The sequence below is a fragment of the Pteronotus mesoamericanus genome, unplaced genomic scaffold (assembly GCF_021234165.1).
Source record: "Pteronotus mesoamericanus isolate MK-2021 breed Mesoamerican mustached bat unplaced genomic scaffold, CSHL_Meso_final contig_228, whole genome shotgun sequence".
Classification (NCBI taxonomy): Eukaryota; Metazoa; Chordata; class Mammalia; order Chiroptera; family Mormoopidae; genus Pteronotus; species Pteronotus mesoamericanus.
In genome coordinates, this window is record NW_026555095.1 from 806,057 (window position 1) to 833,032 (window position 26,976).

At 40.0% G+C, this 26,976-nt stretch overlaps 2 protein-coding genes across 2 annotated transcripts in view; both read right to left on the bottom strand.

The window, feature by feature from the left end:
- Positions 1-19,184, bottom strand: part of UPK1B (uroplakin 1B) — a 30,475-nt gene extending 11,291 nt beyond the window's left edge. Inside the window, exons 1-5 of the mRNA XM_054572296.1 lie at positions 19,106-19,184; positions 6,203-6,290; positions 4,988-5,188; positions 2,641-2,715; positions 1,815-1,937 (exon numbers count right to left, since the gene is read on the bottom strand). Of these exons, the coding sequence (XP_054428271.1) occupies positions 1,815-1,937; positions 2,641-2,715; positions 4,988-5,188; positions 6,203-6,271 (468 nt within the window). The 5' untranslated portion in view covers positions 6,272-6,290; positions 19,106-19,184. The remainder of the gene's footprint in view (positions 1-1,814; positions 1,938-2,640; positions 2,716-4,987; positions 5,189-6,202; positions 6,291-19,105) is intronic.
- TEX55 (testis expressed 55) overlaps positions 15,868-26,976 on the bottom strand; it is a 29,414-nt gene continuing 18,305 nt past the window's right edge. Inside the window, exon 5 of the mRNA XM_054572300.1 lies at positions 15,868-15,927. Coding sequence (XP_054428275.1) covers positions 15,868-15,927 — 60 coding nt within the window. The remainder of the gene's footprint in view (positions 15,928-26,976) is intronic.

Genomic DNA, 26,976 nt, shown 5'->3' on the forward strand with positions numbered 1-26,976 from the left:
AAATATGGGAAGGGTACCATATTTTACATTTACTAAAAATCCCCCAATGAGAGCTGAAGGTATCGATAACTTACATTTTAGAGTTTGTAAATTTATTACTTTACTAGCCATTAACGAGCTCTGTAAACTTTGACAAGTTATTCAAACTCTCTACACCTCAGTTTCCTTAATTGCTTTTTGTCTTTATTTAAACTTTCCTTAATTATCCAAATTGGGATAATTAAAGTACCTACCCCATATAGAGTAGTTGTGAGGATTAAATTAGTTAATACACTTAACATGTGTAGTATGCGGCCTGGCTCATAGTGAACTCTCAGTAAATACTAATACTTAGGAAATACTAATATCTTGATACAAAAATGTGAGAGAGGCATAATTAGTCTCATATTACATATGAGCAAGTTGAGAAACAGAAAACTAAAATTTCTAATTATAAAGAAATTATGAATATTTTTTGTTTTACTTTTAATATTTTTAACATTTTCTATAGTAATTATGTATTACTTTTATAATGGCAGAAAATAAACTGGAAAAATAATCTAAATCCTGTGACACACAGCTATGCCTCTACATAAGAAAGATCAATTAACACATAGCCAATATCCTTACAGTCCAGGTAGGATTGAGGATAGAAGACGAAACACGATTCATATCACTTTCCTTCCTTTTTATAAATTCTGCTAGAATATTTCAAGGGAAGAAATTGAAACTATGGGCACCTCTCAACTGTTAGAACAAATATATTCAAGCAAACTGTATGATAAATCAACTACCTGTAAAGTATGTCCTTTTATGCTACTGGATTATGGAAAATATATTAGCAAAGAAAATAATCATCCTATATTTGGACTTCAGCATTTTGGGAAAAAATGGTTAAGTCTGAGTCAAGCTTATTTCAGACTGAGCTTTAAAAGGTTGGTAAGTGGATTTTTCAAGTCTGTGAGCATTCACATTTTCATTTGAAGAGCTTAATTCTTGCTAACAAGAGGCACTAGAAACTAAAAAAAAAAAAAAGTGGCCAATGAATTGATCGTCCAAATAGGGTAAAAAAAAAAGTTACTGAAATGGGAATATTAAAGGAAATTAAAGAAATTCCAGAAGATAGAGGGTAAAGAGAGAGTTCAAAGAAGGGGCGGAGGCCATAAGGGAGTTTGCCGCTTACGGACTGTGAAATGTAGGTGGTGGGGTAGGGTTAGGGGTGGGGGTTCGAGGGCCATGTGAGAGTTGGTCTGTGCATGGGATAAGAATTTATGTACATACAGTAATTGAGAGGTGATGGTGGATGTCAAAAAGATTTGGATTTTTGATGGTATTTGAGGTAAACTTCGATATGAGGTCTGATTGCCAGGTAGAGAAAACTCGGTGATCAAGCCAAGCCATAGACTGGTCCTTAGCAGGACTAGTCTACAGGAAGTGTGGAAAAATACTAAATACGCAACATGGATAGTAGTTACCATTTGAGCTCACTGTGAAATAGAGGAGGCAACATTTTTCTTTTAATGTAAGTGATGCCTGAGTTCTAAGAGACAGAGTGTGTGATTAATCTAAATTTCTTGAAAATGTCATTATTCCTATACCAATAAGCTAATCAACATCATAGCTTGAAATAAAATATAGATCTAGGTGTCCCACTGACTCCTGTATATGACTCCAGTCCCCTGCTGGCAAATAAAAGCCTGGGTCAAGTCCGTTTGTGAAGGAAATCCTCTTAGAGGCTGTGGTCCCCACCCTTTGACTTCACTCCCAACCACACATACATCTCTGGAAACTGGTCTGAGTACAAAATGGCATCTTCCCATGATCACAGGCATTACCTGGAGCATAAGCCTGTCCCAGGTTTTGGTGACTCCGCTGTTTTTCCACCGGTCATCATTATTTGGGGGGCTGTTATTTTGGTATCTCTCCAGCATCTGCTTCAGGAAGAGGTTGGGTGTGAACTGAGGAGGGAGGAGGGGACATAAAAGGGAGCGTGAGCCAGCTAATCCGCAAGGAGGCAAAGTGATTTGCCCTGCCCATTGCTGGGGGCACTGAAAAACTGTCTCCTGGAGTAAAATTCTCTTCAGAGGCACTGACTAGGGGTGGGGAGGGGAAAGTATGAAGCTGCTCTGGGTGGCTGAAGTTCCAAAGGAAGGAGAAATCCTCATCTTCAAAGAAATCCCCATGAGAACAGGGTGGACAAGCATTGATGGCTGGGTGGCTCAGGCTAGGGATTGGAGAGAAGAGAAAGCAAGATGCTGACTTGAGAAGTTTTAGATGTGGTGGATTGTTGATTATTTTATTGGGGAGCCAGTGGCCATAGCAAAGTAGTGAAGAGTGTGGTGGTTACAAACCTGAGCCCCGGGAATCACACACCTGGACTCAGGAATCTCCCTTTCCACTTACCAGCTGTGTAACTTGGACAAGTTACTTTACCTTGTTAGGTTTCTCTTTTTTGTGTGTGTATACAATGACAATAGTCATAATACCCATTTCATAGGGTTATTATTAGGATAAAGTAATACTATATATTTATTATTAATGAGCATATTAGGGTGCCTAGTATGGAGTAAGGGCTTAATACATATTAGCTATTATCTTATTATAATGATAATGATAATTCCTATGATTGTTTTGCCCTGTGCTTTTTGGGATTGTACTCACAAAGTCTCGTTGTGTTGCTGCTGTGATACAAGATGCCACTTCAAAGCCATAAACAATAAACATCAGAAGGAAATACTGTGAGGGAAACAAATTTTTTAATACAAGTTACATTTATCTCCAAGGGAAGATTTTTTAAAAACTAATAATTGTTATGTTTTCTCAGTACAGAGGTAGGCAAAAGTAGGTTATTAATAATTAATAAATAATACAAGAATAAATTATGCTTTGGGTACTCACAACTATAAACCTTTTGCTCACCCTTGTATATTCACATAAATATAATCATCCAGTAATTCATGTAGTTATTCAACAAACCCTCACTGATCAGCTGCTTGGAGGAAGGCTTAGAGCTAATCAGCTCAATTCTCTCCTTTTCTTCAAAGAACAAATGCCCATTGAATATAGAGCTGTCTCAGTCCAGTATCCTGCATTTCAATTTTAACTGAGAAAAAGAGAGTGAACTGGTATATGTGTGTGTGCTCACGCACATGATGTACTCACACCACACTGCCCCTATTTATGTCTGGAAAATTTCTGAACAACAAACAACCTCTGAATCTGAGATGATAACTATTTGTAAGAATTCTCACTTTGCTTTCCTCAGCTTTTTTTTTTTTTTTAAGATTTTGTTTATTTCTTTTTAGACAGAGGGGGAGGGAGAAAGAAAGAGAGGGAGAGAAACATCAGTGTGTGGTTGCCTCCCACATGGTCCCACCTGGGGACCTGGCCCACACCCAAGCATGTGCCCTGACTAGGAATCGAACCAGTGACCCTTTGGTTTGCAGGCTGGCCCTCAGTCCACTGAGCCACACCAGCCAGGGTGCTTTCTTCAGCTTTGCACATACACTTTTGGTCCTGTGTTCTGGGAAAGTTGTATTTAGGTCAGTGTTGGTGGGGGAACACATGTTAAAATGCCCCCCCTCAGCAGGACCCTCTGCTGCCCTCACCACTAGGCCCAGGGCAAAGCTTTGGCTGGAGGGTGAACAGCAGGAACATGTTCAGAGGCCTCATAACATTTTCCTCCCTCTGTGAGCTGCTGTTTTGCTCTCTGTCAAGAGCTTGGCTGGCTCCTGTTAAAGAAGCTCAGAAACCCCTTAGAGACACTCTGGAAAGGAGGCCAAGGGTACTGTGGTTTTCTCTGTCAGCCCCTTGGCAGACATCCTGCTCCTTCTCTTCAGGGGCATTGTGAAGAGGGTTCTCCTCTAGCTCAGTTCCCCTGGCTGAGTCAGGCACACATGACTGGCCCACAGAGAGCCTGAGATGCAGCACAAGCATGTCTCTAGGGACATCTGTCCCTCCCCTACCTTTCCCTGCATTCCTTTCTCCACCCTTTAAAAGTGGGTGCTTTAGTTCTGGAACTAACTCACACTAAGGAACCAGAGAATGTAAATGGTCTGCATTCCCTGGGTACCAGAACAAGGTCAGAGCACAGTGAAAATGAACCAACAAGCACCTTAAGTTGCTGGATTGGTTTCATAAAGGTGGAACTCGGGTCTGAAAGCACTGGGTAGGAATGGGGGTGGGACCCCATCATAGCATGAGCAACTACTGTCTTGAGCCTGGGGGTAGAGAGTAGAGGTCTGGACCCAAACCCCAGGGTTGTTAGCTCTGCTGATTTTTGCAAAATATCTCAAATTTACTTCCTCTTCAAAGGCAGGGCATGTCTTGCCATCTGCGGTTTGGGGCCAAAGCCTCCCTTTGGATACACAGAATGAGAGCTTCCGCTGTCAGGTAGGAGCTGAGGCTGCACTCTAGGCCCTGTGCATCAAGCTCTGCCAGGGTCCCTGAAAAGCAGACTGAATGCACAATATGAGTAGTGCAGGCCAACACACAAAATCATCAGCCCTGAGCCCAAAAATATCTGAAAAGGCTCATGCTTCCTCTTAAGAATTCATGCATATTTTGTGTCCTAATATTAAATTTTGAATTTTATACCTTAGTTTTAATACTGACTAGTATTACAATAATATTTTAAATCTCTTACTGTCAAGAGAAAAAATATAATTATGAAGTTTTCACTCTGTCCTTTGGGCTACATTACTCTTGGCTGTACCAGTTGGGTGCCTGCAGACCCCAGCTGGAGAAGCAGAGATCTCAGAAACACTCAACAGGGGTTCACCCCCAGGGCTTTCCCCTTTGGGTTCCCTACACTGGAATCTTCTGCACTTGCTATAGCAGAAGGCATCTTTGCCCCCACTTGGACAAGCTTCACTGCAGAGTCTTCCATCCTCCCATCCCACATGGCAACCTCCACCCCACTAAAGATCAAAGCACTGTGGTCAGGGAAGAAGAAACAATCCATCAACGTTGGTCCAGGAGACAACTGTAGAGAGTTTTAAGGTCTTACTGCCAGAAGGAGTTTCCTGCTGGACTTCATGATGCCTACAATGCCTAGAACAGAGAGGCAGAAGAGACAGATGCCAACAAACATGCCGATCCAGGCTGCCCCGTAGATGTCGTCATTGTCTGTGGCTTCAAGCAGTGGGTAGAGGCTATGCTGGTCCGATACAAAGAAGATGCACTCTGCAGTCAGGGCGATGCCGCACATCTGGGGGCAGAGGGGCTTCTGTCAGTCTGGTGGGAGGGTAGCATTGGGAAGGGATCGAGAAGTGGGGGTTGGAGTGTAAGAAAGGCTAACTCTGTCCCCTGCATAGGCTTTAGCAAGTGACTCAAACTCATTGCCAGGAACTCAAACAGCTCCTTTCATCCTTCTAATTGGTTGTATGCCTCTGTCCACATGTTGCTCTGTCTGTGACATTGCTATTTGGGAAAAGACCCAATTTCAGACCGTTATAAAGTTCTTGAGGTATGAAGCATTCAAACGTCTTCTCGAATGATGCTAATCTCCCATGTCCAGTCTCTATCATCCAAATTCCCAGGTTGTAATATTCAAGTTGGTCCTGGTCATATTTATCAGTGCCAGAGAACCACTGAATGTTAGAGCTGGAAAGTACCTTGGTTTGTATCTTTCCCACTCTCTGTGTTTTGTGGGTGAGGGGTCTTGACCCTGAAAGACTTGTCCAGAGTCGCATGGAGTCAGAAGCAGGGCTGGGCCAAGAGCCAGTAACCCTGACTCCTAAGTGTTCTCCTACCACAATGCGCCCTGCAGCTTGGCCTCTGAGCTACTCTCACATTCTGGAGTGGCCTCTGGGTGACAAGAACAAAAAGATGATAACATCTCCCCCCACAATCTTAAAAGCAGAGTTCCATGAAATCAAATGAAGGTGAAATAGGAAAGAAACACTAGAGCCTGTGTGTGCGGTGGGAGTGTTTGGATGCTTACTGTGACTGGCAGGACTCTTTTTAGATTCTGTGCTTTAAACTTAGGAAGGAAATACTTATTTTTTCAATCTATTCTTTTGCTATGTTACCTAACTATACATAATTATTGATATAGTTAAATTGGAGCTAATATATTTTACTAATACCTTTCTTCAAATGAAGAAAAGGTGCAGGGAGCCCATTATTACATCATTATTTTCATTTAAACTTTCACTTTCGGTTGAGCTAAAATCATGATTACAGGAGGAGCAGAATTGCCTGAAAAATGCTCATTACTTACACCAATAATCACATTTCCAAAAATCAGGAGGCCCTGGAAGCAACGAACGGTGGAGTCATCTTTGGCCATCTTCAGGAGTTCCCCTGAGCTGGAGACACAACTGAGAACATTACAACTTAATAGGAGCAAGTGACAAATACTACTACAAGTTTCATAACATGACTACGTAACACCATTGTATTTTGCCTTCTCATTCAAAACAACCAAATCAAATGAATGAAATCATGTAGTGGTGGAGGATATTTGGTTACTAAACTCAGTAATCATTGTCATTTTATAAAGAAGAAAAAAAGTGAAGCTTGACAGAGTCTGATTAGTCATTTTCAGGAGTTCTTTAAGGTAGGGAATATACACACCACATACTTCTGAGTGATGAACTGAGATCCTGCAAGCCATCAAGGGCAGACCTGAGGGGCGATGACTAGGCAGGGCTAAAGCTCACCAAGGGTCCTTGGGGTGAAACTCAAAGGGTAAACCCATGGCCAGAGTAGGCAGTGTGTTTCCTGTGGGATTCTAGGCAGCGGTTAAAACCATTATTTTCAGAATGTTTTGTTATCTTCAAAGACAGTTGGCACTTGTTCTCTGGATCTATGAGTTTGTTTTGTTTTTTAGATTCCATATAGAAGTGAAATCAGAGAACAGATTGTTGCTTAAGGAGATGGGGGTAAGAGGGAAGGGGATTAGGAAGGGTAAATTTCCGTTATAAAATAAGTCATGGGGATGTAATATACAGCACCGGGAATAGAGTCAACAAATTGTAATAAATTTATATGGTGAATGGTTCCTAGACTTACCGTGGTGATCACTTTCTAAGGTATATAAGTGTTGAATCACTATGATGTATACCTGAAACTAATATAATACTATATGTCAATTATAATTAAAATAAAATAATAAAAATAATTGGCAAATAAAAAATTACATTGTTCCACAAGAGGAGTGGGAGAAAAGAGGGACTAACATATTTACTTTCTTCTACATGTCACTCTATTGGGTATTTTACATACACACATCTAAGTCTCATAACCCAATTAGGTAGAAACAGGAAAAAGGTGAGGAGGCTCATTTTGCAGATGAGGAAACTGAGGCTTTAATTTAGGTAAATGAAGTTCCCTGGAATTATACAACCAGTATGTGGAAGAGCCAGGCTGGAGATTTTGGTCTGTGTAACTCCAGAGCCCAAGCGTGTCTGCCCAGCCCACACCAACTCCCAGAAGTTGTTTACAAGGTTTAGTGCTTTGTATGGTACTAAAAATTAGTGGGCTTCTCCCTCCCTGAGAACTCTATGGAAGGAACACAAGGGTAAGTAGCTTTTGCACTTGAATCACTTTGAGAAAAGCCATTCACATCTCTCAATGGTTTATTAATTAAAGTAATTAAATCATCACTTCATGCATTCATACTCTGAATAAAAATGTATTAAATGATATAACCTGCATTTTGAGATATACAAAGAAATGTAAGGCAGATTGTTGTAGTCTGGGATTTTATGCTTCAGGGAAGCTGAGACATTTTTCTAAAGAGTTATAATACAATATACCTAGAAAGACCCTAAGTTCCATGGGGGCTCTGAGGAGGGAAGCCTTGCAGAATATGTATGGTTTTGATAAGTAGACTGGAGGGGGGTGGGTATGGGAGGAGGGTGGGATGGCTGACATTCTAGGTAAAAGGAAGGCTGGGCACTGGAGCCTGGAAGAGCCGGGAGCCGATGAGATTGCAATCTAGCTGGTTTGGCTGAAGCCCTGGTTTATGTGGGGATCAGTAGGCGGCAAGCCTTTTATTTGACTCAGACCTTGCTAAATTTTAAGTTCATTGTGACACTCAAATGTTAGTATTAACAACCTTCCAAGTAATCTTAAATATCTCTAAATATTTTCCCTTTCCTGTTCACCTGAGAAGCTGTGAGAACTAAAAGAGTTAAAATTTATGTGTTTTTAGCACAGCATTGGGCATGTAATGGGCTCTCCATTAATGTCTGCTGAATGAATAGAACACTCTGGCCACTGTTTCAAGATTCCCAAGTATAGTTTCTTCTTAGGAATGACATTCATTTTTTTCTGTTGGAAATGTCATTTCATGCTTAGAAATGGCACTCATTCTTTCCAGAGACTGTTAACATGCTAGACTGAGAAGAGCTGGCGTGCTCCGGAGGAGTTAACTCACAAACTCCCCCAAGGGAACCTTACTCATATACCTGGGTCAGTCACATTGTAAAGTTCATTACTGGTATGCACGGGCATTGCTCCTGACCAGTTGGATTACCACCTAAACTTGAGACACGGGTAAACTAACCATGAAAGGTAGAAGCTCAGACAACGCAAGACTAAAGAATAAAGGGGGTAAATCTGGAGAGGCCCAATTCAGCACCATTATCAACCACTACCAATGATGCATCCATTTGCCAGGTGCCAGCCTATTTGTGATGATTAGTTGGGCCTAAAGAACAGAAAAAGCAGTTTGTTCTTTCAAAGAATTTAAAGTGCGACTACAGCAACACGGATTCAATGCAAAAATGACTGTAGGGTAAAGGGGGGAAATAGGGCCATGGAGAAAAGGAAGAAGGGTGGTAGGTCACCAAAGAGGGGTTTGTTGATCCAGAAAGGAGCTGAAGGGACCCCAAATAGCCACTTGGCACCAGTCACCCAATTATGTTCCATAACATCCATACTTTCCTAGAGGGGATTCTGACACACAGTTTTAAAAGGGGGAGAGATAATTGAATACTCTGTGGGAGAACTGCAAGTCAGACTCCGAGTGAAACAATGCAGAAAAGAAGGCAGAGGGGAGGTTGGTTTGAGCAAAAAGAAGAGTAAACTGAGGAAATCTAGACAAACACATGGGAGGAAATGCCAGGAGGCAGCCTGGCTGTGGGTTAGATGAGGAATAGATCAACAGACAAGCTATTCTGAAGTTGAAGATTAGATTTTTCTCCTTCTTCACTATGCATCCTCTTCTCCTTCAGGTCCTTAGCATCAGTGTCACATAATAATTTAGGAAGTCACTATTTCTTTTAAAGCAACAAAATGATGAAGAAAACTGTCATTTAATGAGCATTTATGATGGTCTCTGCACATGCTCAGCACTTAACTTCATCCTCTCTCAACAGACTGGAGAGATGTATTTTTACCAAAATCTGTATTAGGTTTTTATTGCTCTTGTAACAAATTACCACAAGCTTAGTGGCTTATAGTGGAATACTACTCAGCCATAAGAAAAGATGAAATGCTGCCATTTGCGACAACATGGATGGACATTGAGAATATTATGCTAAGAAAGTCAGAAAAAGCTAATGACCATATGATTTCACTCATGTGTGAGATATAAAACTGAAACTCATAGACACAGACAATAGTATGGTGGCTACCAGAGGGAAGTGGGGTGGGGAGGATAGTAGAGGGTAAATGGGACCAAATATATGGTGATGGAAACTGATTTGACTTTGGGTGGTTGGCACACGAGCAATATACAGATTGTGTACCATAGAAATGTAGACTTAAAACCTATATAACCTCATTATCCAATGTCACCCCAATAAATTTAATTAAAGTAGATAAAAAAAGGAAAGAAACAACCCTACACAAATGTATTCTCTTACAGTTTTGGAGGTCAGAAGTGTAAATTGAATCTCACTGGGCTAGAATCAAGGTGTGAGCCGAACTTCCCTATTCCTGGAAGGTCTAGGGGAGAATCTGTTTTGTTGTCATTTTGCAGATGAAGAAAAGGAGGCTTGAAGAGATTACATTGCTTGACCACATTGCTAGAAGATGCAAAGGTGGAGATTTAAACCCAGCTCTGCCAGGCTCCAGGTCATTTACTTAACACTCTGCAGTTTATTAAATCCTGTCCCATAGCTAATGCTTTTGGAAAACAAAACAAAACAAAACAAAACAAAACAAAACAAAACACCTGGTTCACTTCCTTGCCAACCCAGGAGCAGAGAGAGAGCAGACACACTTTCCCTGCTCAGATGATCTGCCTTGGCAAAGGTCAGGATCGACAGGCCTCTCTTCATTGACTTCTCTAGGATCTTGTCTCTTAGCCCCTCGACACTGCACTAATATTTGCACATTTTCCCCCAACCCAGTACTGTGCCCACATGATTTTTTTTTCCAGGAAATGTGTCTAGATGTATTCCAAAGCTGGGGCTCCCTCACCCATCCCTCAGGGTTGAACCTGTTGGAAGTAAAAGATACAAATGTGCAGGTCAATGTGAGAGTCCACATTTCATAGCTTCTCCTTGACCACTTGTTTTTTAGTCTTGGTTGGTGTCTGGAGAACATTTGTTTCACTCACAAACAGCCATAAATGTCAAAAGGGATGGCAGTTAGGGAGTCAAGTCTACACCTCTGGTAGTTGGCTCACAACTGTGGTGGTGGTGGTCTCATGGCTGTGGTCTAATGGTGAGCATGCTGCAGCTGGCATCAGAATGCCTGGATTCAAATCCCAGGCTGGCCCATTCCTATTGTGGATAGCCCTGGGCAATTAATTCCACTCATTTTCTTCTGCATTTATAAAATGAGTGAAACACACCTTATTTGATGGGATTGTTGTGACAACATAAAATATGCAGAAGCGGTTGGCAAACACTAAAATTACTTACAGACATAAGGAATTGTGAACAATAACCAGGGGGATATTTAAGAAGGGAAGGTATTAGGTTATGGTTTTGCTTTATGCACCAGTGACCCTTGGGCCTAGGAGAGAGGTTCTACATAAATGGTCCAACCACCAAGGGCTCCGAGGTTGCAGTGAAGCAGTCTCTTCCACCCCAACCTTCCTTCTGCTGCTTGCCCAGGGGCTGCTATGCCAGAAGGGACTGGAGACCTTACCCATGTGTGCCTCTTTTTATTTTCCATGGAAGTGTTCATGGGGGAAAAAAATCTCTCTTTGGAAGAGAAAAAAAAAACAACAACTTCCCAGTTGTGCTTGGGGTGTAGCCAGAGTCAGATACTGGGCAGCAGGATGGGAGAGGCCCTCTGCGCATTCCATCAGCATTCCTGAACAGTTACCGCCCACCATTGGGCCTTGTCCCTCAGGCTTTGGCCAGGTGATGCAGAGGTGAGTCTTGACATTTTATCTCCTCTGTACCAGGGTTGCTTTCTCCCTGTTGCAGAAATTCCTCAGGAAGGACTCTGTTCTGCTCCCCCTGTTCATTCCTTTCCACTGGTATCAACCGAGGAAGGGCTGTTCCTGCATTTTACTGTAATAATCTCCAAAGCAGGAGAAGGTGCTGGGACCATTTTATTTGTCCTTGTAGGTCCAAGGTGGCACAGTGCTTGAAACATAGTGGGCGCTCAAATTATTTTTGCTAAATAAAAGGGCAGGTAAAGTACATTTTAAAAACTGTGTATTTGTCAGCCTGCTCCCTATCTATAAATCTATCTCTATTTTGCTTGTTAGTTCTGGGGAAGGTTGAAGGTATGGAGAGATTGAGCAAAAGTAAAAAGAGAGAGAGAGAGAGAGAGAACTCATGGACACAGACAACAGTGTGGTGATTGTAGGGAAGGAGGGGTGGGTAGAGGTGGAAGAGAGTATGGAGGGATAAGTAGCAATGGAAAATAAATACATAAATAAATACAAAATTTAAAAAGATACAGTAAGTGGGAAAAATATGTATTTGAATGGATGAATGAAATATGAGTGTAAAGTTTGCCTAGACATTTATTGCAGAACTGGTTAGAAGTGTGAGGTAGATAGAACATAGGCTTTGGGCAGACCCGAATTTGAGTCACAGCTCCACCACTTGGCAGTTTTGTGACCTCAGGTAGTTACTTAATTTGTGGACCTTTATCTCCAAATTGGCATTGTAATACTTAACTTGAAGGGTTACTGTGAAAATTAAATGAGAATATATATGAAATTCTAACACAATATTACCCATACAGTATTAACTTTCTTTACTTTTGCTTCAGTTACTTGAAGCAGACAGACCAGAGCTAATATCAACTATTGAATGGTGAATGTACCTAAAACTAGTGATTTAATTGCATTTTAAAACAGAGCCACATTTTCAAAGGAAATATGAAAATACGATTTCCTTATATAATTAATATATAAAAAGAGATAAAATCTGGCCGAAACAAGAGTAGGGAGTCTGGGCCTCACACAGCTTCCCCTAATCAGCTTTAAACTTTATAATCACAGGGTTAGCTCCAGAGTGGTTGGAAACCACTATTTTAGAATTAACAGAAAAGAAACATGAAGGACCCCTGACCAGCACGGCTCAGTTGGTTGAGGGTCATCCTACAAAGTGAAAGGTCACAGGTTGGATTCCTGGTCAGGACACATGCCTGGGTTGTGACCTGGAGCCTGGTTGGGGCATGTGCAAGAGGCAACTGATGGATGTTTCTGTCACACCATCACTGTTTCTCTCTCTCTCTTTCTCTCTCCCTCCCTCCCACTAAAAATAAACAAAATCTTTAGTAAAAACAAAAGAAAGAAACATGAAGGTAAATTACTGAGCTCAGAAGGACGTTACCCAAGAATTTAGTAGACACTCAAGAGTGAAGTTGGAAAACTCCGGTTGAAATGTGTAAATTGATATTACATAGTCTCTGCGTCAAAGAGACCCCCATTCAGCCCTGATCGTAGTGGCACAGTTGGTTGAGCATAGTCCCACAGAGTGAAAGGTCACTGTTTTGATTCCCAGTCGGGGCACATGCTTTGGTTGCAGCCAGGTCAACTGCTAGGGTTGTGTGAGAGGCAACTGATTGATGTTTCTCTGACACATTCTCTTCCCTCTCTTTTTCCCTCCCTTCCTCTCTCTCTAAAACTAAAATAATTAAAATCTTTTTAAAAATTTAAAAGAAAGAGACTGTCATTCAGTGAAAGATTTCTAGGGAAGTCTCCTAGAAAACTGGAACAAGTGAATTTACTTCCATAATAGATAAGCTGGAGGAACTTAAGGAAGGGCTGCAGTCCTGGTAAGCTTAGAGGAAAGGCAATGTGATTTACATGAAAGAAAACAATCAGGTCAAGCTAATCTTTTAGAACTCTTTGAAAGCTATTATCCTCTTGTGCCCAGAGGAGACTAAAGAACTTATGTAGCTTAAAAAAAGAAAAACTTTGATAAAGTTTCACACCAATAGCTTTTTAAAAAATTATGAATTCATTGACCTTTCCAGAGAGGACTGGCATAGAGAGAAGACAAAAGGGATGGACAAATGAGCTACATCTAAAACATAAACTGTGGTGTTCTCTCAGCCTATAGTTAGTTGTTGTGCCTTAAGAAGTTAATAACAAGAATTCTTGAGTTTTGTCTTTGTCTGACTGATAAGGAAATACCAAAATGAACACTCTGTGATGGTTAATTTTGTCAACTTGATGAGGATATGGAGCCCAGTTGTTTGGTCACATGCCAATTTAGATATTTTAGTGAAGATATTTTTTTAGATGAGATTAACATCGATATCAGTAAAACAGATTATCCTCCATAACATGGTGGGCCTTATCCAATCAGTCAAAGGGTTTAAGAGCAAGGACTGAGGTTTCCTGAAGAAGAGGCAATTCTGCCTAGAATTGCCATACCTGCCGTACATAGAAAAACCATACCTGAATTTCCAGTCTGCAGGTCTGCTCTACAGATTTGACTTGCCAGCCCCCAAAACCACATGAGCCAAATCCTTAAAATGGGTGGAGGGAGAGAGAGAGAGAGAGAGACTATATGTTCTGTTTCTGTGAAGAACCCCTAATTTGGATTGACCTGTATTTTTGATAGAAGCAAAAATGATCATTTTCTGATGTTTTCTGAGGCCTACTGACAGCTCTTATCTTCTGGCTCAGATGAATTCGAAAGTCTCTGTTTCTATGCCACACAGTGCTTCCAAAGCGAACTTCTAAAGCAGAGGGTCTCAATGATCCTGCAGAGCACAGATATTCTACCTATTGGGACAACATGTTTTGAGCCAAAATTGAATAACTGCAGTCATTGCATAACTTGAAGAAAAATTAATGAACAAAATTTGTCATTTTAAGCATTTCCCTCTCACAAAATTTTCTTGAATCTTGGGTGCTTGCTACCACCTGTCTAGTTTATAGCATAAATTTAGGCCAAAATGGTCTACTTAATTATTTTAAATTTAATATACCAACACTTTGTGGTGATATATTAAATGCATTGTGATTTGACAAAGATAAACATGCCAAGTGCCAGCCACTCAATCAGTCTTGAGACTCACTGTCCTAAACCACAGCTCTGATTTTCTATCACTTCCCTGCTTAAACACCCACAAAGGCTCCCTATAACCTTCATTCAAAGGAGAGCCCTAGCTAGTTCCTGCTGCCCCCACAAGCTCTGCCACAGGCTTCTCCTTACTTCCTGTTGCCACATGGCTCCTCTTGTCCACTCATTCTTTCTTGCTGACCAGTCTCTTCAAATCCAGATTTCTCATGAATTTGAAAGGGTTTTGATATTTAAAAAAAATCTTAAAAAAAATGAAAGGTTTTCGACTTTTCAGCTCTTGGAGACAGACCGATGTCTTCCCTTTGCCTGTATCTACAGTATTTGTCCAGACCCAACCATTTCATTCTCCTAGCCCATGGAAGAGAGATTGGGCAGCCTAAGAGAAACAGCGCAAGCTCCTTAGCTTGTATTCAAGACAGTACCAGCCAGATTTCCAATGGCCTGCTGCTTGTCTTCCTCTGTTACCCTGAGTTTCCAGGTTGTGCTTAGTTGTCTCTCCTTTTGGGATCCTTTCTCTCATTTCTGCCTGTTGAACTCCTTACCATTGTCTGAAGCTCAGGTGAAAAACCTCTTCTTTCTTCAAGTACTCTTGCCCCAAATTATCTTTTTTTTCTTGCCTACCTCTCTTTGACCTAGGTGAACAGCTCTCCAGACAGGTTCTGTTTGGTGTATATGTGGGTATGGCTTTTCTCCCCTACTAGTCTCCTCCACAGCAATCTAGCCTGGTACTTCATTACCTCTTTGACTTACCAGCTTGTTTAAACAGTTATTCTGAACCAACAAAGGGATAGATTACATTGAAAAGTCAATTTGACAAATAATTACACTAAAGGAATAAAATGATACACCTTCAAATTAATTGATGAGTGAAACCTAGAAGTCAATAACTACACCCTTTGTAGCTTTTGTCTTGTTAAGAGGATACGCAATTAGGGAGAAATTAAAGTGTTATTTATCTTCAGGCCATTATTGGCCACATGCCCATTCATATCATGGTGGAATATCAGCTTATTGCTGATATCGTGATTGTGATTGCAATCTTGGAGGCTTGGTAGCCAAACCCCTAATTGTACAGATGAGTAAGCTTAGGCTCCAAGAGGGGTTCAGGATCATCAATGTGTCATTGCAGAGTCAAGATCTGAGTCCTGATCTCCTAACTCTTAAACTAGCCTCATACTGGATTTTCTGCTAGTCATTCCTATTTTTAAGGTCCGGAAATACCACCTCCCTTTATGCTTTTTTAAAATTAAGAGTAACTTCCAATGCCCTGGCTTAGAACCTGCCCTTTTCTCTTACAAGTTAAGCCACAAAGGGAGTCTCATAACAAAGCTAGAAAGGAGAGAAGAGAGCCTTTCACTCTTGTCCTCCTTTTAAGTCTTCCTTACTCTTCACCGTAATTTCTGAAATCCCACAACTGGAGAACATTCCTTTGCTGCTGCTGATTAGAATGCAAATACTGCTTATAAAAGAGGCACACAGAGTCTCATGAGTCATCAACGTCAATGTTATTGTGAATGTTGTTATCAGGTCCCTTCCTCATGTTCTGAAGCGAGAGAGAAGATGCCATGAGAGGGAAAGGGTCCCAAAGAGAGGGTAGAACCTACAAAGACAAACACCTCCTAACTATTGATTTGGGGTTTGGGGCTGTCTCTGTGGACAGAGACTGACTCCTGATAATATGATGTGTCTTCCCTTTCCCCTTCCCTTTTAGCACCTAGTAGGTTTGAGTTATTTTAAATATGGGATTTACTGAAATTTTCCTATTAATCCAAAGCAGGACTTCTCGCATGTTTATTAGATTTTTTTTTTTTTTTAATCTGGTAGAGCTAGAAAAGGTGCAGTTGGGATGGGGTGATTTTTTAAGAGTGGGATTGATAGAAGGCAGAGGGCATAGTAGCAGCTGTCCACTTCAGAAACGATATTGCCCCTGACTCAAAGTGCACAGCTCACCTCAAAATGTTTTCTGCATAATGTTTTCACAGCCCCTATGAACCCAACCCTATGGAAAACTGCCCAGTGGCCTGCCACCAATATGATTTATTCAAATTACTCAACATCTTGGGAGTTGTTTTTCTCTGAGGAGTAGGGATTTTTTTCAAAAGCTGGAGTTTTACTCTTTTTTTTTTCCCCTGTGACTCCATTTAGTTTGTTTTCTTATAAATATTATTTATATCTGTAGTGTTGATGTTTCCATACGCATCAAATAAGTCTAAAAAAACAATGATTGCTAACTAAACAAACTAATTTTCAGAGAACAAGAAAGACTCACCCACCAAATATGAGATCATTTTTTTAAGGTCACTACTTTCCCTCACGTAGTTTGTTGAACCAAATAACATAAACCACACCTCAAACTTTTGCATGCTAGAGAAGTTTGCATAAACAAAAGAAAAGGTGAAATAGGAAAGGAAGAAACAAGAAACATAATATGCTGTTGCCTTAGCCCTGAGCCTGAAACCCAGAACAAGAAAAGACCATTGTATGATTTGGAGGTGAGAATAAAAGTGGGTGTGGAGGTTTTCTATCAGGACAATTACTGGTCTACTTAAATTTAGGGTGGGATGCGTCCCTGGGGGTGATGAAAAGAGGAGCTTGTTCCCAAGACTATGACATCCATAAAACACAATATTCATTAGTTTTTCTTGCTTCAGAGCTTTAAACCTGCTCTGACCAAAATGGTACCTGGTGGCTGCAAGTAGCTATTTAAATTCTAATCATTTCCATTAAAAAGGTTTCAATCTTTGGTTGTGCTAGCCACAGCTCTAGTGCTCAACAGCCACATGTGGTTAGTAGCCACTATACAAGGTGGGGAAAAAGTAGGTTTGCAGTTGTCAGCACTTGAAACTCAGGGTTTATTCTTACGTTATTTATTCATTATTATATTAGTTTCCATATGAACAACTGTAAACATTTTTGCTCCACCTTGTACGGAACATTTCCACCCTCACAGAAGGTTCTATGGGACAGTGCTGCTCTAGACTCTGGATGATGGTTGTGATGACCTCAGCGTCATACACCCACCGGAAATCAAGGGCTGGGATGAGCAAGGGCTCAGGCACTCCCAGCCAAGTGAGGGCCTTGGGCATGTGTCATGCCAGTGGCCTGCCCAGCCCCAGGGCACAAATACTATGGAGAATCCTTGGGGGATGTGAGATTAGGGTCCCTCTTCATGAACTTGGTCTCTGCCCCAATTAAGGAACAGTAGCTCATAAAGGGTGTGGGGAGCCTGTCTGTTCATGAGGCCCAGATACCAATAGCAGAATGAAGCATATTTTGGGGCTTGTCAGTGTTTGATCTGGGTAAGAGTGTATGAGTAGAGGTCAAATGAAATTTTGAGCCCTGACCAGTGTGGCTTAGTTGGTTGGGTATCATTCCACAAAGTGAAAGGTCACTGGATCACTGGTTCTATTCCTGATCAGGGCACATGCCTGGGTTGTAGGGTCAGTTGGGAGGCATGAAAGAGGCAACCAGTGGATGTTTCTCTCTCACACCAAAGTTTTGCTCCCTCTCTTTCTCCCTTCCCCTCTCTAAAAATAAATAAAATATTTAAAAAAAATTCCAAAATTTCTTTTTCTTTCTTTTCTTTTTCTTTAACTATATGGTGTCTAAAGTGTCCTTTGGATCCGAAAGTCTGTGATTCTTTCCAGGTAGTTAAAATTGATGAGTTGATTTTTTTTCAATTACAGTTTGTGAGTTGATTTTTAATCCTAGCAAAAAGCAAAATATCTGTTGTAGCAAAAAAGCAAAATAAGATTTTTTCTCCCCCTTGAGAAAAGTTAATTAATAGGAAAACCATTTCTTCACAAAGTTTAAGAAGTCTATAACCCAAGTTATATATATATATATAACTGAAACACATATATAAATCTGAATTCTTATGCTTAGCAACTCTTTCCAGGCAAGAAATGGTCAATAAACATTGGTCTTGATTTTTAAAAAAGGCATTAAAATTAATAAAAATTCAAGTCATAAAAATCTTTAAAACTAGTTAAACTGGGGTTTTAAACTTATAAAAAGAATACTGGCATTATTTGAAACCTAATTTGGGTGATATGCAAAAATGATGTTAGAACAAAAAATATATTTAGGACCTGTGGATCATCTAATTGGTGAAGAATAAAAATGACATTGTATAGATAAAGCTAATTTGATGACATTTCAAATGACACATACTTAAGCAGAGTTGTTTGCAGAGGAGAAACCTGAGTAAACTTCACAAATCCCATTACAAGTTGGCAGAACCAAAAGATTTCTGACAAGGAGGCCAGAAAACTTTCTGCTAGGCTAAGAGACTGATTATTAAGAATACGACCGGTTTCCTGAAAATTTCTACTTTTCTGACTCCGTGAAGAAACTTGGGGAGGGGAGGCGGGGTCCAAAAAGATGTCTATCTGAGTTTTAATCAGGAGATACAGGTTTTTCCAGGGTTCTTGGTCTTTCTGTGAGGCAATCTGAGGTTGAAATCAGGGTGGATGAACAACACCCCCAGAATAGCTTTAATCTGAGTTCTGAGAACTGGACAATATCAAAGGGTTTAAGAAAGCATTTGTACAGTTTTAGGTAAAAGAGAACAGAACAGTCACAATGTCCTCAATTAAAAAAAAAAAAAGACAGGAAATTAACTTCCTCCCCTTTCAGACTGCTAGCTGCCCTCCTGAGAAAAGAACCCAAACACTGAGAGCCCCATCGTCTTCCCTGTGGGGTGAAACCCGTTTACTCACGGTGCCCTCTCCTTCTCCTCTTCTTTCTCCTGGAGCAGTGCTGGCCCACTCTGCAAGCCAAGTTAGCCTGAGGTGCTTTTCTACCCTGCAGCAAATCTTTGAACCTTTAGGACCAGGGAAGGATGGTCTGTGATTGGGAGGAGGCATCTCACATGGGCTGAGCCAGATGCTGTCTGAACCTGCCCCCTGAGGTTTGAAGTAACAGGAAGTTTTCGGTCAGTAGATTTCTGCTGTTTTGGAATGTGTGATTCTGACAGATGAAAGCACCTTGACAGGGTTCAGTGCATCACTTCTGGCTCCTTGGTAGTCTGGGCTTTCCTCAAACAATCACTCTTAAAGCTTTTTTTAGTTTGTTTTTTATTAGTGTGATTTGATCCTTTATTCTACTTTTTTGTGCATTAAAAGCCTATTTGTTGTTCTGACTGTCCATAGTCATGCTGGTTCATGTATATCTGCCCAGGGTCATGTCTAGTTTCAGTTTTTATAACTTGCATATGCTGCATTGATGGGGCTACTCATTGCTCAAGTAATGCTCACACTGGGGTGGTCCAAAGACTAGGGGACAAAGATCTGAGAACAAACAGATTGGGTGAAATTCAGGCATAGAGAGGATGCTCAAGTAATTATTCGATGATGTCCAATTCCTCCCTCTGCTCCCCCCGCCCAATTTTCCTTCCCTCCTCTCCCCTTCCCTTTCTTTCCCACCTTCCTCTGGAGCCACAATGTGTCATACACAGCATCAACAATTTATGAGCAAAAGAAACCACATTTCTTTTAATGACTGCATAACATATCATGATAAACATGCACCAGAGTTTATTTTGCTTGATTTAGCGGTAAGTAATGGCAGTAATGTTAGAATTTTAAATCAATAGACTCAGGAGTTCTCATGGGTCAGGACCATCTCTGCACAGGTTAGGTATTTCAGGAAGCCAACTCTGAGACAGAATTTAGTGTGCAGTATATTTATTTGGAATTAAATACCCATGACAAGGAGAGGGAAGAAATAGCATTGGGCTGAAGAAGTTGAGCTGCCATGCCGGTTGGACAGCTTCAGGCCTCACCCCTTCTCTGGCCCAGGAATGCTCTGCATTGGGCCCCTCTGTGATCAGTCCTCAGATATGGGTCACCCTGGGAAGGCGGCTTTCTGTGGCCGAGGCAATCCCTGAAGCGGGCTGACAGTGGAGGCTGGGGCTGCCAGTGTTTCCAGCGGCCGGGCAGCATGTTCCCCCTTGAGGGGCCTGTGTGGGGCATCTCTGTGTCCATCACATGCCTTGTTCCTCCTCAGCTCTTCAGGAACTGGTTAGATAGAGCATGATAATTCACACAATGGAATTCTATGCAATTGTGATGGAAAAGGATGCCACAAAAAATGTTTAATGACAAAAATATGTTCACCAATTTATTCAACAAATATTTATTGAACACATGATATGCCAAGCGCTCTTCTAAGTGCTAAAAGTGAAACAAGTAGGTTACAAAATAGTTTGTATAATTTGACACACTTTTATTTGTTTGAAGTATATTTATTGCATGTATGAATTTAAAAGTTAGGAAGAATATAAATAGTAACAGGGTTATACCTGGATAATGTGATGTGGATGACTTTTTTTTAATAGTTAACATGTTTGCAAAGGATCTATATTATAATTATAAAAAGATAAATATGTAAGTTATTTAAAACATGTACTCTTTTGGAAATCTTGTGATAATGTAACAAAGAAGCAAACAAGGACATATATCTGCATTTATATCTTAGGCATTTTATGTTCTATTTACTAGAATTATGTGGGGAGAAAAATAAACAAGAATCTTTTTTCAAAATACATAATATGAACACAAAATTCATAACAAGAAACAAGAAACTAGCTATGAAAAGGAAGATTAACTTTCAGATAATAACTGCAACTGATTAGATGAGGAATTTCATGTCCATAACATATAAGTATGATTGGTTTATTTTTCTAATAATTGCTTTCTAATTGTGTTCTGCTAATCTCTCCTTTTCCTTAACCACATCTTAACTCAATTCCAAAGCTCATCATTGAATTTTCATTACTAAGAATCTCAATTCAGTTGGAAAGACTTAGATATTTTCTTCTTATCACTACAACTTAGACTTGAGACTCAACGTGGGGTGGTTTTCTCCCCAGTAACCACCCCCCACCCCCAATTCCCTGTATATACTCCTATGAGAGTTTAGCAACATCATCTTATGTGACTGGCCTGGGACAGGCTGCTGTCCCTTTCTCCAGGTCATCACCACCATCCATCAACTGGCTCACCCACCAGCAGCCTCAGTGTAGACAGTGGGTGGTTCACAGGTCTGGCTTATGAGAGTTCTCACCCAACCCCAGCCAGCTCTCCTAAACCCAAGAGGGTGCTCTGTTCCCTTCATTGGTTTGCAGCCAGTTTGTATCCTCTAATCTCATCCAAGCTCCAAGACCCCAGTTCTCAAGCTGAACCCATCTTCAGTACATTTCAGGAACCTGGAGCTTAAGGAAGGTGTACATGTTCCCCCTCTGCCTGGTCATACCACTGCACCATCACCCTCCAATGCTTTCCTTCTCTGCGTTCATTCCAAGGCAATTTAACAAGCCTGATGACTAATGTGATTTCTAAGTGTGTTACAAGATGTTGGTCCTACACACACACTCAAACTTTCCAGCTCCTCATGGGGATTTTTGCTCTCATCTCTGGGACAAGGTACCACTGGAATGTTTCTATTCACAAACACTTCATTCACTAAAGAGACCCCTCACTTAAGATCCACTTTTTTTTTTATGGGGGAGGGAGGGAGTTGTAGTGTAAACTGGGTGGAAAAGAGATGGCCCAATACCTGGAAATTGTCAGGATTATAAATGTGGGTTACCCATTTTGCTCTAATCACCAGCTTTAGGAAAAAGGCTTCTTAAGCCATAATGTTGTTTACCACATTTTTAGTACTTAACTAAAAGTCCCAGGCATTGTCAAATTTACTCTTCATAATGACCCTGTGAACTATATACTATTATTACACCCTATTTTGTAGATGAGAGAGCTGCAGGTTGAGAAGATTAACTTGCCCATGGCCATAAAACTATTTAGAAGTAGACTCCAGTTGGTCTGTCCTCACAGCCTACACTCTTAAATACTAGGCTATATTGTCTGAGTGTAGTTAGACAATCACTGTAAATTTCAAAATGGTATTAAAGCTCAGTTTCCATATTAAAAGCAACCAAGCCCAGCCTGAAAACTATGTTCCTGAAGTGTCCAGGTCCACATAGTTCTCTAGTGCCTCTGAAAAAATCGCTTTTTCTCCAGCAGGTCTTGACTCTGCAAATTTTACTAAACTGTATAAATTCAGGTTTTTTGATCTTTAATGGGTCCTCTTTTGTACTCAGCAATCCTTTTGCTTAACACTGATATTCTCATATCCCCTTCAGTTCCTGTGGATGATAAATGCTTTACTTAGTTCATATTTTTAGATCATGGCCATCAAAAGATGACTTCTGAGAAAGCAGGTCTAGCCCTCTACCAAATAAGGGACATGCCAGTATTAGTAGTCTCTTACAATTAAAAGAGGGACCTTAGCCCATTTATGGTTATTATATGAAATTATTATATGGAATTACCATATTCCAATAAAATAACCAGTTAGCCCAATTTTTCACCCAATGAAGAAAATCCTCTATAATACCTCCGGATGTCCAATATGAAGGGGCAGGAAGGCTATGAAACCTGATATGATTATTGCAGAGATATTATTGAGAATGTTGTGTACAACTGTACATGTCAGGTCTCAGTATCTGGAAAGATCATACTTTTCCTAATCAACTGATTTGTTTTTATCTGTTGGACACTATAGATAAAAAAACCTTCACCAAGATTCAATCTTGCCTCCATTCTTACCACTCCATTGAAACTGCTTGTCAAGTTACAAACAACCTCTACATTGCCACGTCCAGCAGACACTTCTTTGTCTTCATTTTAGTGGGTCACTCAGCAGCAATTGATACAGCTGATGACTCCACCATTCTTATACTACTTTCCTCTCTGGCTTCCATAATACCATGTTCTCTTCATGCTTCTCCTGTTTCCCTGGTTGATCCTTCTCAGTTGCTTCTCCCCATTGCTGTCTCCTCTTTGGCCTGACCAATTATGTTAGAAGACTCCAGGGCTTGGACCCAGCTCTCAGTTCTGAGTCTAGCTCTACACCTGCACTTCCATCAGGGGTTAGCCATCCCTGTGCCCCAACTTCAATCCCTCCCACAACTTCCTGGTCAGAAGTTCAAAAAGATAAAGGAACACCGTCTGAATTTAAGGGTAATAGTAAAAATTCCAGACCTTTGCCTTTTTATGAATACAGCTATATTTCTCTGCTTTTTTCCCTGGAACCTTCTTTTTCTTTCCTTGGCCATCCACTTTGGAAGAACAGTGAATGAGATTGTGACCTCTTTTAATTTGGTATCTGGGAAGTATATATACTTTCTATTTTTTAAAGTTTTTGTTTATTTTATTGAGGTGGAAGTTTCTTTGATGCAATTTAATGCTGCCCTCTTAATCAAAAACATTCTGAGAACTTTTAAGAACACAAATCAGACTTTGTTGTTCCTCTGCTTAAAATAGTTCACTGGTTTCCCTTTGCACTCAGTGTAAGATCCAAATGCCTTACCATGGCTCCCAAGGTGCCCCTGTATTCTTCCCAACTTCATTAGGTGCTACTTATGCTCAATGTACACTCCAACCACATGGCTTTTGCATTTGCTATTCCTGTTAGTGGAAATTCACTTCTCCTAGTGTTTTCCAGAGCTGACACCTTATACCCTTCAGGTACAGCTCAGCTCACTTCCTCTGAGAGGCTTTTCCTGTCCACCCTAATAAAGTACCTGTCCTTTCTACTCCACTCACTGTCTCCCATATCATTGTTTTATGTCTTTTGTATACATAACCAGAATCAAGTGTTCTCTTATTTATTTGTCTTTTTTCTTCCACCCTTGCTGCCTCACCCCAACTAGAATAGTTTTGCGTGAATGAACGAATTTCTAACTTGACAGGTTTAGTGTGAATTCAATCTTCTCAGTCCTGGGAAAAACCACCACCACCACCTTGCATTAAGTAATGCTTGGAAAGAGCCAAAAGTGCATGATCAGAGTGCTAGTTATATGATGGTATCTGCATTTTCTTAAGGATTGCTCTGAAATTTTCTCAGCTTTTAAAAACACCATTCATTATTTTATTCTGATAACAAAATGAATGTATGTTTGTTGTAGGAAATAAAAATCACTATACTTCCTCATGCAGTGATAAACACAATGAACATGTTGGTATAGAATTATCCATTCAGAAAATATTTGAGTACTAGTATGTGTCAGGTACAGTTCTAGCAGGAATAAAAGAGAAAAAAAAAATCTCTTCCCTCATGGCACTCTCTGTCTTTCTTCCTTGCATTTCCCCTACATAATTGGGATCATTCTTATTTATGGTCTTCCAAACCAGTTATTTACACTTACAATATGGTGCGTACATTTCCTATGGGATTCTTCTACAACATAAATTTAATGAATGTATTAATCCCACCACATGACTATGCTATTAGGTATTTAATTGAATCCTTCAAGTTGAACATTTAGATTTTCAATTTTTCAACATTATAAATAATGACATGGAGAATATTCTTATACATAAAATTGTAAGCATGTTTCATTATTTCCTTAGTAAGAAGTCCTATAATTAGAATTTCTGACTAAAGAGCATGCTCATTTTAAAGTTTTTAGATTTACATGGTGAAATTGCATTCCAGAGAGTTTGTAAAATGTATACTCCCCATTACAGTCTAAGAAAGTGCCAATTTCTTTACACGTTTAGTCAGGTTAACTACTTTCTTAAAAAAAGTCTATGAAAAATATTTAATTGGCATCTGATTTTTGTTTTAATTTCTACTTCTTTGGCTCATTACATGTTTTTCTCAGTAAGTTTCCCATTCATATTCTTAAGCCTGTTTTTTGATTGGGCATATTTATGGTTTTAAATTGATTTATGGGAACTTGTTACAGATTTAGAATATTGCTCTGCCATGTTCATTGTAGCAATTACTCTCAGTTAATCCTTTGCCATTTTGCTAACTTTTTTCTCCAATCTGTTTTATATTTCATATCAGTTATATAAATGTTTTTCTAAATAATTTCTGTCTTTGGCATTATGCTTAAAAGGGGCTTTCCAATTCAAGATTTCATATTTCCTTATTCTCTTATTTCTTTCCATTTTTCTCTTTCTCTATTTAACTATTTTTATGTATGTGTATATTGTTATGTATGTATATGTATGCTGTTACATGATATGAGATAGAACTAACTATATACATTCAAGTAATTAAACAATAATCTCATTAATTGGATGCATAACATTTCATTGCATGGATACATCACAATTCATTTGATCCATCTGTGGTTAGACAATTATCCCACTTTTTTCTCAGTATACAAATTTGACACAAATCTTTCCTATAAAATTCTCCAGGTTCAGCGTCATTTCTGCAAGTGTAATTTGTCTATATGAGTGATTTCATTGTGGGATAGTTTAGGTGTAGGTGACTAATAGTGTGTAAAGGTCATTAGAAAGGAGGAGCCCTTTGTCACTCACAGCTCACTCCCTTCTGCTGTGCTTGCCCATGTGGGGCGTGGAGTCCTCTGAGGCTCTGCCTGGAAAAATGTCTTCTCCATCCACTTAACTGCCTTTGTGGGTTCTGAGATGGGACCTCCCCGCTGGCTTATCTGTCATTCTATCCCATCTGCTTTCTGTTTTCAAAAATCATAAAAATCTCTGGTCTCTCTCCCTCCCGCTTTGAGTATTAAAATAGATTTACTTCTTTTTGTAATTTTTATTGTATTTTTAATGAAGTTCGAGAATGATTGCTTTTTCTTTTTCTAAAAAATTAAAACACAGAATTAGGTGAACTACTCTCCCTATTAGGATCCTATGTGTTCATATTACTAGGTCACACTACCACTCTCCAGGGTTAGCTTATTGCAAATCCTGGCAACGCTACAACAAAAAACAGCAGTGGGAGGCTAATATTGATTGTTACTCATAAAAGCAATTATCTCCGAGTTTTAGCTTTCCAATGTTTCCAACCAAATAATTGGCATGAAGATTCAAGCATAGGTACACAGCCATCTGGAACCAGATTCTCACTCTTAGTGTTTACTCCTTGCCGGAGACTATGTCCTACACTTAAGGACTAAGAAATAAACAAGTACTTTTAGCCAATTGATCTACACGAGACAGCTCTCTTTTGTAGGGAAATTCACTCACTGAAAGTGAGGTTTCATCCCCATTTTCTCCCTTCTCCTTTCAATCAAATATGTTTAGACAGGATTGCTGAACCATAACAAGCCCATCCCTCTGGTCCACTGCCTCAGTGAGAGGTCAAAGTGACAGTTGTGAAATGTATCACAGAAAGCCAATGAAAAGGCTGGAGTAGCTGATGTGGTCTGGTTTGAGGTGTTCTGCTTTAATAGATATATTAAAGCTGTCTGGTATCAGGACTGAAACCCAGTGAACTAAATTCAATACTTAATTTCAGGTGTTATGGATAACGTTCCAGTGTTCAATCACTAATAATATTGTTGGCCCTTCAATCTTTGGGTTATTTTATTTGACCAACTGATTAATTGTAACCTTAGTTATGTCACTTAACATTTTCTTATAAGCTCACTGATAAGCTTTCATCTGGTTTTGCCAGCCCACAGCTGACGAACAAGCTGTCTCTCTGAGCGGACAACATTTATCGAGTGTGAGCACATGCACATTTTGTGGACAACTGAAGAAAAACTCAAACTTTGAAATTTTAAAGAGGAGATTTTTGGTAAAATTATTAGAAATAAAATTCA